The sequence below is a fragment of the Melospiza melodia genome, chromosome 2, assembly GCF_035770615.1.
Source record: "Melospiza melodia melodia isolate bMelMel2 chromosome 2, bMelMel2.pri, whole genome shotgun sequence".
NCBI lineage: Eukaryota > Metazoa > Chordata > Aves > Passeriformes > Passerellidae > Melospiza > Melospiza melodia.
In genome coordinates, this window is record NC_086195.1 from 84,799,156 (window position 1) to 84,810,451 (window position 11,296).

Consider the following 11,296-nt stretch of genomic DNA (forward strand, 5'->3'; position numbering starts at 1 on the left):
CTTTTTAAATTCATAGACATTTCCACACAGCACAGGAAACAACTCTAAACAAACACCTGTGATAGCTGGGGAAATGACAAGAGAAGGAGGCGAGTTGCCTTATGCAAAGGCATCAAAAATGACTGTAACGTAATTGGTCTAAAATGGGAATTTCAAAGCACTAGTGAAAGACCAAACAAAAAATCAGCTGCAGTTCCTCACTTCTGACAGTTGGTACTTCTTTAAAAAAGTTGACATAAAGAACTTCTAGCTGCTACTTAAAAGTTTCTCCAAAGCCAAAAGTTTCTTTTCTCCTATCTGTGGATCTTACACACAGGTTAACACACCCAACATGTAAAAATCAAACATTTTAAAACAAATATTTTTAGCTATTTTTGACCATGGTCATATTGATGTTACCAGAGTCTCTGTAAGGCTTCTGCTCCTTAAATCCAAGGCTACCCTGTGATGACAGTGAGTTGAAATGACAATCTGTGTGTGTGTGTGTGTGTGTGTGTGTGTGTGTGTCTTTGTGCAAGGACAGCCAGAGGACAAGTAAACATGCTCTTTCAATAGAGAACCTCCTGTGGTAATGATAATTGATTTGGTTTTATTTATACTCAAAGATCCTGATTTATGAAACCATCCAAATTCTAAAAGCAGAGGCTGAAAGTTAAATATGTTCAACTTTGAAAATTTTCCACATCTAGGACTGAATTTCAAAATAAAGGGAGGCAGAGTGAGAGCCACATGCCCACAGCACTCCTCTGTTGGCTGCTTGCATCTCCTGTGTCTTTATAGGAAGACCTGTCTCTATTGCTTTTGGGTTGCAGTGAGAGGCCTCTAATTTCCAGAACTTAACATCTGAAATGCATGTGATAAGTTACAAGGACACATGAAAAAACTATCAGATCAATAATATAATCTCTCACATAACATAAGAAGATTATGGCATTAACATATTCCTCTGCAGAACTTCTAATATTAGAATACCTTTCAGATTGCTACCACTAACAAAGAACTGACCCACCAAATGTGGATCTTCCTTTTAAAAAAATTCCCTCTGAAAATATCACCTGCTCATTTGTAGATCAAATATTCCTCCCTAACTGAAGCCAATAAATCTGTTATGCCGCATCAGAAAAGTCCTGTGCTCGTGGTATTAATTTGGGTTTAATGTATGCACAAGCACACCCTGCATGCATGATAGCAATATTGAAATAAATTCCAGGGTTTGTGGCTGTGTAGCTATATCTGCAGTCTTCTGCCCACAAATCTTCTTCTGGGATTACATCTATTATTGCAAAACTCCTCTTTTGCCCAAACACAGAATTTCTCAACTCAAAGTGGCATTTTCTTGGGGCCCTGGGGCTGAATAATGTTCAGTGCTTCATTTGAGCACAAAATGTTTAAATGTGTGTATCGATATCAATTTCAAGTATGCAGAGGCACATTTTCAAAGGACTCCAGCCCAGCTTTCTGTCTTGGGGACAGCTTCCTCTTAGTGCTGAATATTGGCTAATATTGGAGTTCCTGCACCTCTTTGTCAGCTGGCCTGTGCTGAAGGGAAAAGTCTAGCTCCATTTCCACACTAGCTCCACCAAAACCAAAACTACTTTTTACTGGGCGCCAGGGACTTCAACCCCAGGTTTTAAATTAACCCCTCTTCAAAACATTGTTATGTTTTCTGGGGCTCTTCCAGGGCTGTGGAAAGATTTCCCAGGGAAATTACAGAACTAATGATCATATTTGTGAGTTTGTCTGGTACTAACAGCTCAAATCAAAATCAGTCTTTTTCAGCTTCTTTCACCTTGTTGATGTGCCAGTGGTGGCAGAAAATTTTTTTCATCAGTTTAAAGTTGTCAGATGACTGACAGTCAACTCCTCAGCAAGTTATTTGAAAATAAAAAAACCCCAGAAGTTTCTGGCTACAAAGGCTGTCACCAATGTTCCAGCTGAATTGAGAGGAGCACTGCACTTTTATGCCACTGCTTAAAAAACATGGGAAAAGAATGCTGTTTGTAATGTTAACAAAACACAAAGTCTGGAATTGAGAAAAGGCAGGGAAAAACACATTAAATAAACACAAGAGAGATGGCTATATAAAACCCAAATAATCTAGGATGCATTTGAAAGTATCTGTAAATTTCTGCATTGTTCAGGGAAAGACTGGAAAACATGTATTACAGCATTTCAGTGATGTTAATTTTATTTTCTCCAGAGCATCAAAGATGGCTTAAGACTTTGAAATAATTCTTTAAAAGCCAGCAGTGATATTCAGGTACCCAAACAGATGTTTCTGGTGCTATTTTAGATCCCCTGGAGTATCAAGCCTGGCCTTCAGCTGCTGCAGGTACCTCTGTCCAGCCAACACATGGAGAAGTCTGGGCTCTGTGAGGAGATTTAAGACGGCCACAGACACAAGTCCTTAGGGCTCTGAATCCCAACCCCAGTGCTGTAATTGTTAACTCTTATGATAGAAATTTTTCAGAAGCAGGAAATCTCCAGTTTTTTGCATTCTTTACAGCACTGAGCAGTGTTTACAAATAAATACAAGCTTGTAGCTATGCAGGCTCAGCCAGCTGGAAAACCTTGCGGGGGACCTGTTGTCCTGCTTTAGGAGAAATCCAAGTAAGAGGGAGCAATCCAAGTGATAGGGAGACAGCTCTGAAGTGAGTTTGAGTTCCAGGTGGATCTCTGGACCTGTTCTGCAGCTGCTTTCAAGCAGGTGCTTTGGAATGCAGCCAGGGCCACAGGAGATGCATCATGGGGAGGACAAGCATGGACAGTACAGTGTCTCCTGCATCAGCAGATCCACAAATACCCTCTCTTATGGATTTTGTCCAGGAAAACACACTCTGTTGTTCTGTAAATGCCCCTCTGAGGGAACCACAACAGTATTTATTTGTTTTATTGTTATTCCTAGCCAAGTTTAGGTGCTGAGTACACATGTCCATGCCTGGCTTCTTCTGGTGCTGTCAGCTTTGGGAAGAGAACATCAAGCGCTTAATGCTGGGCTTTGCTGAGGTCTTAACACTGAATAAGAGTCCTCCCAGCACCATTAGGGCTGGTGTGCAAGGCTGGCACTGGCATGTCCCTGCTCTACCGGTTTTGTGCATAAAGAGAATATTCTGTTTTCCAGTCCTATCACCTTTTTATCATGGCTGCCACTGACAGAGTCACCTTGTAGGCTCCAGGCTCACATGCGATGAGCAATCTCTCCTGGAAGTCAAGGGGAGCCATCCTGCTGCCTCCAGAGCACGGCTTTCTGTCCTGCATGGGGAGAGTCAGGCTTATCCCCCGCCCAGCACCTAGAGCAAGATAACCCAGCAGGTGGTACTGACTGCACATCCATCATTTCAGAACTCTGGTGGGAGCATGTCCCATCCCATACAGCAACCTTCCCTTTGTTTATAATCTATCTAAGAGACAACAGCTATGGAAAAATAAAATGCTAAGGGAAAAAAGACTGCTTGGCACAGCTCAAATTTTAAGAGCTTGATTTGGCGAACTGTGTATCAGACTGTGATATACTTGTTCTTCATGTTCTTAGTCACTGTATTTACGTGAATACTAAAAGTACAACATGGCTTGGCTTCTCCTTCTCGCCCTCTTATCACAGCAGCCACAAGAGTTCCCAGAGCAGAGTTGGTTGCTGCTATTTTGGATGCGACACAGCTATAAAATTTTCATGCTCAATTATTGTTTTGGCAGGATGACAGCGTTTGCCTGCAGACTGCCTGGCAATTCTCTATTGTTCATTACTCAATAAAATCTGAGAGGAATCTCTTGATAGATACACCTCTAACCCAAAGGCCTCAAATTTGGGTTTTACTCTGCCAGATTTTCAAATTATATTGTAAACAGCAGGAATGTTAGAATATCTCAAAAAGGTCACTGAAATCTTTTACAACAGGGAGTCTTAGACTTTCTGACAAAAATACTACCAGCTGTCTTAAAATAGGTTCTTCCTCATTTATGCCTTACGTTGTCTGGTATACTTCAACACCATAAGAAAACTGATTATAAAATGAGATTGAGAGTCTGATTTCAACTCACAAGAGCAGAGAAATTCAGTGTTTGTGCTATTACTATTCAGAGCTAAAACTGCTCAAACTGATTATCCATGCTGGCATTTCAGCTTTAAAATTATCTTCCAAAAAGCAATGAGAAGCCCATTTTGTTCAGCACTATGTGCTGAATGCACTATTAGTCAGTGTGATGGCTTGGTCACGCATAGCTTTAAGGGCAGCTTTGAATGTTAGAAGAATGGAAGTTTGACTGCCAACCTGGGAATCTGCACACAGAGATAATAACCAGCCTTTTTCAACTTTCTCTTTCCTCAAAGTGCACCACAGCCTGCAGCTCTCACGTGGTACACTGGCGTGCACCTTGCAGTAACACCATCACAGAGCAAAGGAAGGGCAGAGAATTGCCAACAGTGGTCAGCTGAGCTGTGAGGATTTCCAATGCACTGGAAAACTTGGAAGATGCTGCTTTGATAGCTCATAGAGTAGCAAAGCTGGAACTGGGGGCAGCAGTGGACACTATTGACTGTTTCTGATGAATCTTGGCATTTGGTACAATGGCTTTTTATGGCTCACTTTCAGCAAAAGGTTTGAAATGGCTGAGTTACATCCAACTAAATGTCTGCAATCCGAAAACATAAACTGTACATAATACTTGTATTTCTAATATTATGAGGAGCCATTCCTTCTTAAGATCTAAGCTGTTTAAAAGCTCCCAACAAAAAGTCAAATAAACAAGTGTTGTCTTCTCAATAAAATAATTACAGAAGAAGTAGTTAGAGAGTAATAAACCCATTTATCTTTAAAGTGTCGAAATATCTGTGCCTATGCTTTTTTCTATAGGTCTCATCATTGTCCCTTGGTTTAGGCTAATGTAAAGTATTTTTTTTCCCATGAGTGCATCTATCTAACTGCTAGTTAATTTTCCAAATCCTCAGGTTTTAATAAAAGAGAAAAACCCCCAACCCAACCAAGTCTCTAACTTCTCAGCTTGAAAAAAATCCTCATAAATATATTAACATAGTAACTGTAGGTGTATCTGTGAGTCTACAGAGAGGCTGGAAGAGCAAGAGATAAGCTGTTCCCATTTTTAGCTGTGTAGGTGTTGGATGCCTGGTGACCATGACTGCAGCAACACCATTGCAAATTACTTCAGAGAAGAATGATTAGGGAGCACCACAGAGCTATGGAATGACTATATCTCACTGTTTTTTCTCACAAGAAAGGGGCAGGAACAGACATCTTTCTTGCATTTTTAATGGTCCTTCAATTTTGTGGTAAAGGGCAGAGGGGAAGAGATCTCAGTCTCCTATCTCTAACACTTTCCAGTTCCCAAACTGCAGCAAAGCATGTCTTCCATCATGCCAGACTGAAGCAGGGGGATGTACAAATGTATGGGGAAGAAAGTATCTCCCCCACAGCAATCTCTCTCAGCAAGCAGCAGAGAACAGCAGTGGATCAAGTCTGCAATTAATTCTGTTCTCAGGCATCTGTGAGAGAGATCACTGGAGAATCCAAGTATTTCCTACTGATTTACCTTCAGACACAAAGGCTATTACATGGAGACAGAGAATATTCTGTTCCCTGTAGCCATAATAGACAGCATGAGAAGCAACTTGCAGCAGGGGAATTTTGGGAAAGCAATCTGACAGCTATGTCCAGAAACTACCTGGATCTGGCAAGAAGGGGGGCATAGTCTGGGATGGAGAGGTGGACTAGATGAAGTCTCTGTCACCCCTATTCATGGTGATTCTCAGAAACCTTTTCTGCATTCTTCCACCACAAACTCATTAATCCTTACAATGTACAGTATGATGTGGAACAGCATCTCCTAAAGCCATCTCTGCTACTTTGGCCACAGTTGCAGAAGGGGAAATAGAGTCTTGTCCAATTATCTTGATGTTGGTGTTGTGAAAGTTTCCATAACATGCAATGAAGCCTGCTTGGTTAAGGGCCAGATGCTCCTTTGTCCTGACTTGAAGAGGAGAGGAGCAGAACCAGCCTGAGCTGAGCACAGGGGAAAGAAGAGGGGAAAAATGTCTCTGCAATGTAGTTTTGCAAAACGCCACAGAATTGCTGTGTCTTGAGTCCTGGGGGACAGGACTTGAGCAATGCAGTATGGTATATTCATCACAGAGTACCAAAAGCAAGATAAACAGCAAACACAGGACAGCTGGGAGGGCCAAAGCACTGATCAGTTGTAGCATCTGTACTACTGGGGGGTCTGGTTCCACCTCTGCTACTGGTGCCAAATAAGAGTACCAAGGGAATCACAGCAGCATGAAAACTGTGCCTGCTGCCAGAGAAAAGGGCTTGCTGAATTCTCTGCAATGAAGTTTCATGTTTTTTGCTGGACTTAGACATAAGAGTTATTAGTGTGAGACTCAAATGTGACTCTTATTTATTCAGGGTGTGCTTGCACTACTGTTAGTTCTTAAAAAGCATCTGTTTCAAATCCATTGGATTTGGGTCTTCTCAAATTATGTGATGCTTTCTGTGATGTAGTGGGTCTCCTACTGAAGCATCTTCTGTAAGAGAAATTAACTCAGGATGCTGGCATTATAAATCTCATCACTTAATGCACCTGGACAAGCACACACCTCAACTGCTGCTATGCCAACAGTCAAAAATCATCTCATGCTTTTAAATTATCAGAAAAGAAACTTGGAGTGTTATTTACCTGCAAAGAGGTTCTACAAGGTCCTTGTCAAGAAAATCATGATCTTTCTTTACTGCAGCAATGTCAATGGGAAACTGGGAGTCTGTAAAAGGAGACACATTATTAAGATGACCACTTGCTACTCAAGTGAAAATATGTTATCTACATCTAAATTGCTTTGCATGTGCTTGCTCACTGAAATCTAGTATGACCAATTTCACTCAGCTCTGGCTCCCTTCCAGCTATGTCTGTGACTCTTTCTTACACCGTTCTGGTTTTTTTTTTTTCTGTTAAAGGTATAGCTGAATGTCCACTGCATTACAGTGACAGCAGAAGTATTTCATTTTGGCCTTAAAAATACTTAACTGTTAGCTGTTCATTTTAGCACCTTGCACAATGGATGAGATCAGGGAATTACCACCACACTTATTTTACATGAAGGTTTTCCCTTCTCATTACAGTGGCTTAATGAGTTATTTGCTAGACAGACTTTGCCAAAGCCCCAGAAATGTTCTGTGCCTTTTGTTTTTAAAACAGATCCAAATAACAATGATTTCAGACAGAGGGTTACTCAAATAACAGACAAAAAACCCCCTCAAACTGAATTATAATCCCCAATATTAGCTAAAAAGCCAGAATAGTATGCTGGAAGCTGACATTTGCAATGAAAAGTGACACAGCTCTGTAACAGTGGGATGGGTTCCAGTGTTGTGGCTGCTCTCCAGACTGCTCTGCCATGCTTAGATACCTCAGCAGGACACTGGGACACAGGAACTTCAGCCAGCATTTTCAGACACTACTGCTCACACTGACATAATAGATGCCTGTGAAAAGCACCTTGTTTTTGGAGACATAGTCTGTCTAGAGCACATATTGACTGCATGGGAACTGTTGGAGCCCAGCACAGGTTGTTTTTTGGAGAGAACATCCTTTTGAGTTAAGCAGGCAGCAGGTGTTCCTTTCTCTGGAGGAGTCACTATGTGACATACTCTGAATACAAGGCAGACACAGAATACTGCTGGCTACCCAGGGACTGCTAGATTCATAATTGTGTCAGTTTTGGTCTGGCAGGCTTATTAGTCTTAGTTCCTTGCTGGATTTAACAGAGCCTGCCTGCCTCCTGTGGAGCCACCTGAGCATCTCTGAATGGTGCTCCTGTCCCCAGGCACCTGAGCAGCCCAACATGACCTGGGCCCTGATGGAGCTCAGCTGGCCACAGGGGTGTCCTCAGCATCCCCCTCCCTGCCATCCTCAGCCCCACACGAGGGGAGGGGTGGTGTCCGAGCTGATTCCCTGCAGACTTGGCTCTGACCCATGAGGCTCCTTGGGCCTCGTTCCATGAGTGGATCTGTGCTGCCTCCAGACTCATGCTGACCCTGGAAAGTGTCCAGAGATGTTTGGCAGAGCTGCCTTTTGGCTAATAAGCCCAAGTGGCCTGAGCTGGGTGTCTCTGGCAGGGAGAACATGCACTTTGGGAAAAACGAGGCTCAGCCACAGTTTCCCTCTCAGCACTGAGCTGGGAAGAGCAGGAAAAACTCAGCTCCAGTCCCCAAACTACTATGGAACACAGCAGCAGTGCAACCAAGCCCTGCCTTCGGGGACACTGCTTCCCTGGGCACAAACTTAGCACCTAGGAAGGGGACACCACCATTTGCACTGAGGTAGCACTGAACTTTTCTTGTCAGCTTTTATTACTTCGCAAATGTGAAGTGCAACTCAGATTATTCACTTTTGGTAACTCTGCAGAGTTTTCAGTCTTACTTTCAGCATGATTGAAATTTTCAATAATTTCTACTGTCTTTATTTCAGGCATGTTTCAGAAAATAAACTCATGTTTTTAGATATTTTGTAGTAATTTGTTTTAACCTTTGGGGTTTATACAAGCTATGTCCCCCCCCTTTTTTTTTAAACTTCCCATGGTTACAAGGGTAAGAATCTTACTTTTCTTCATGCACTGGTATGACTCCAGCAGCTGAGGCTTTGTGAAGCATCCAGCCATGGCCATAACTCAGTCAAATGTGCAGTTGGCTGACTGCAAGCTCTCCTGGCGAGGGCCCAGTGCACTTTCAGAACCGCACAAAGAGGAGAAAGAGCAACTTACCCTCATAGAACTGAGCATATTGGGGAAATCCAGCTGCACGTAACCAGTCACACGCTTCCTTTGCTTCGATTTCTGAGCAAAAAGAGGAAAGAGAAAACAGTTCACACTCTGTTATTTTGAATTAGAAGCTCTTTCAATTACAAAGAAATAACAAAGAAATTTGATAGGATGTATTTGCTGTTACAGTACTGTCATCACTCTGAATCACATTTTATAGCATCAGAAGAGAGTCCCTCTGAGAAACCTGCCTGTCTCCACAGGACCCTGGGGTGCACAAAGCCCCTTGGTAGCTGGGACCAAGAGTTAACCATCTCCCTGCAGCAGAAGTTGTTCAGCCAGGTTTGTGGCTCTGTGATCTACGCTCCCCCAAGGGTAAGTTGCTGGCAAGAGGTGAAGGTGGAGCAGGGTGAAAATGGGGTGACAGGGAGCAGCACTGCGTTCTTTCCTGTTCTGATGTTTCTTGAGGAGCAGAATGCCACATGAAATCCATGGAAAGCACTGCCAGGAAAACCCCAGTGCAGGTGTCATGATACTGAAGGGACAATTGCAGGGGCACCTCTATTCTTACCAAGGGCTCCATGGGCTCACATTCTGGAAAGCAGTGTGCTGGCTCCAGCTCTGCCCAGCACCTGCACTGCCTGCATGTGCAGCTGCTCCCAGACCAACCGGGGGAACAGCTGAAAACAGAGGCCCATCCACACAAAGGTGGGGTTCAGAGGAAACCTGGGAAACATCTCTTTGTGCTGTCCAAACCTAGATCAGGATCTACCACCTGAACAGTTTTGGTTTACAGCATCAAAGTCAAAGCACATATCTGCACCTCTTACATTTGCAAAGCACGAAGAAACAGAGTGGGCAGGTGTTAAAGAAAGTAGACATTTTATGTTGCTTATTAATCAACCTGAATGAACCAGTCAAAGGTTTTGGCACATTTGTGGCTGTAAAGTCTAGACAGCCATAATACAAAACCCTAACTATAAAGCAAACAATGGAACTGGAAGAAGATGATCAGGCTCAGTTGATCTTCTGCATATTTTGCCTTGCATGTGAAAAAAATTCCAGTTGTAAATCAGTTTTCTACTAAAATGCATTTTTTAGGTAAGACATGCTATTGTGAACTTTTGCCCATGAAATTCTGTTCAGATCACTCATTATACCCTTAATGACTTTACCCACTGAAGCTCACTATAAAATCTGCTTTGAACATAGTCTGCAGTGTGTGACCTGCACACCTTTCTGATCCCCTACAAAATGAATCACACTGGCAAATTTTGTAGCAGAAATCAAAATTCAGAATACAAGGTCTATGTATCAAAAGCTCAATATCCCAAAGACGATTAGACAGCCAGGAACAACTCCACAATGGTCACAATCATTAGCAGTGCTGAAAAGGATTTACCACCAGGTCTTCATTTGCTTTGACATTAGTTCATGTCAAGGCCAAAAAACAGAGTATGAAAGTACATTCAGTTCTTGACAGTGCACAAAAGAATAAGCAGCTCACATAAAACGTGGCTCTCACTACAGCACATCTGTGTGCTGAAAGCACATCTCTATTATGTTCCAGTTAGACTATTTCTATTAAATGCTTGGAAAAGAGACAAGTCTTTATATTATTTTTTTTCTTTTGCTTAATTCAATCTCATGAAACACAGACAAATCAATCCCATTTCAAAATGTATTTTACAACTCAGAACAGCTGTACGTACACTCTAGCTTCATCTGGCCTGGAAATACAACTGACAGAGGCTGTGGGTGATGGAGAATGCTACCATTTAATGCTCTTATACGCTTATCATATTTCAGTGTTTTTTTTGCAGTTGGCTGCTCAGAGGAGCTTGCTGAGAAATATTCTTGCAGCCCAAACAAGATCTAAAAAATCTCAGATTGCAATGGCTGAGTAATTATAGGGAATAAACAAGAAAGTAGATCTCACTCTTCTCTGAGGTTTTGGTTTTAGGTTTTTTGTGGTGTTTTTGGTTTGGTTTTTACTTCTTTTTTATGAGGTTGTTTGCAACACACTGTATTCAGTCAAATATAATTGACTGATTAACTTCTGCTTTCAAAACTTTGACTCTATATCCTCCATGAAGGCATTTCTGGGGAGTATTCTCATTTTCTGAATGGCTACCTCAGCCTTGAGTAGGATTTGCTAATCTTCCAGCCCACTGAGTTTCAAGACAAGTATCAGTTCCCAGTTCCCTCCCATATCTCTCTTTCTTGTCTTATCCAGAGAACAGCAGGAGGGCAGAAGTGCACCAGGCTGCTGGCACAGCCCGAAACAGGACTTTGCTCATACAAGTGTGTTCCTGCTGGCCAAGGGCACCTGTTCCAGTCATTCCACTCTTGGTCCCTCCTACAGTTTAGGTGAAAAGGCACAACAAAGGATTCACTCCTCAGCAGACATCAAAGGTGATTTCTACTATTTTGCCCTGGGCATGTAATCCAAGTTATAGTTCAGAATGCAATATAAATGCTTTCATTACTGCAGTGTTTGAACAATAATTTGACATGCTAAGTTTAACCTTC

General features: G+C 42.3%; 1 protein-coding gene and 1 long non-coding RNA gene across 10 annotated transcripts in view; one reads left to right on the top strand and one right to left on the bottom strand.

Moving 5' to 3' along the window:
* The window catches only part of STARD13 (StAR related lipid transfer domain containing 13), a 284,737-nt gene that overhangs the window by 28,299 nt on the left and 245,142 nt on the right, over positions 1-11,296 (bottom strand). For all 8 annotated transcript variants that reach the window (XM_063149149.1, XM_063149150.1, XM_063149151.1 and 5 more), the window contains 2 exons: positions 8,768-8,839; positions 6,688-6,769 (listed from right to left, as the gene is read on the bottom strand). In XM_063149149.1, coding sequence (XP_063005219.1) covers positions 6,688-6,769; positions 8,768-8,839 — 154 coding nt within the window. The remainder of the gene's footprint in view (positions 1-6,687; positions 6,770-8,767; positions 8,840-11,296) is intronic.
* LOC134414497 (uncharacterized) overlaps positions 1-11,296 on the top strand; it is a 33,681-nt gene that overhangs the window by 16,929 nt on the left and 5,456 nt on the right. For both annotated transcript variants that reach the window (XR_010026757.1, XR_010026756.1), the window contains exons 3-4: positions 9,028-9,139; positions 11,001-11,179. This is a non-coding gene — a long non-coding RNA (uncharacterized LOC134414497). The remainder of the gene's footprint in view (positions 1-9,027; positions 9,140-11,000; positions 11,180-11,296) is intronic.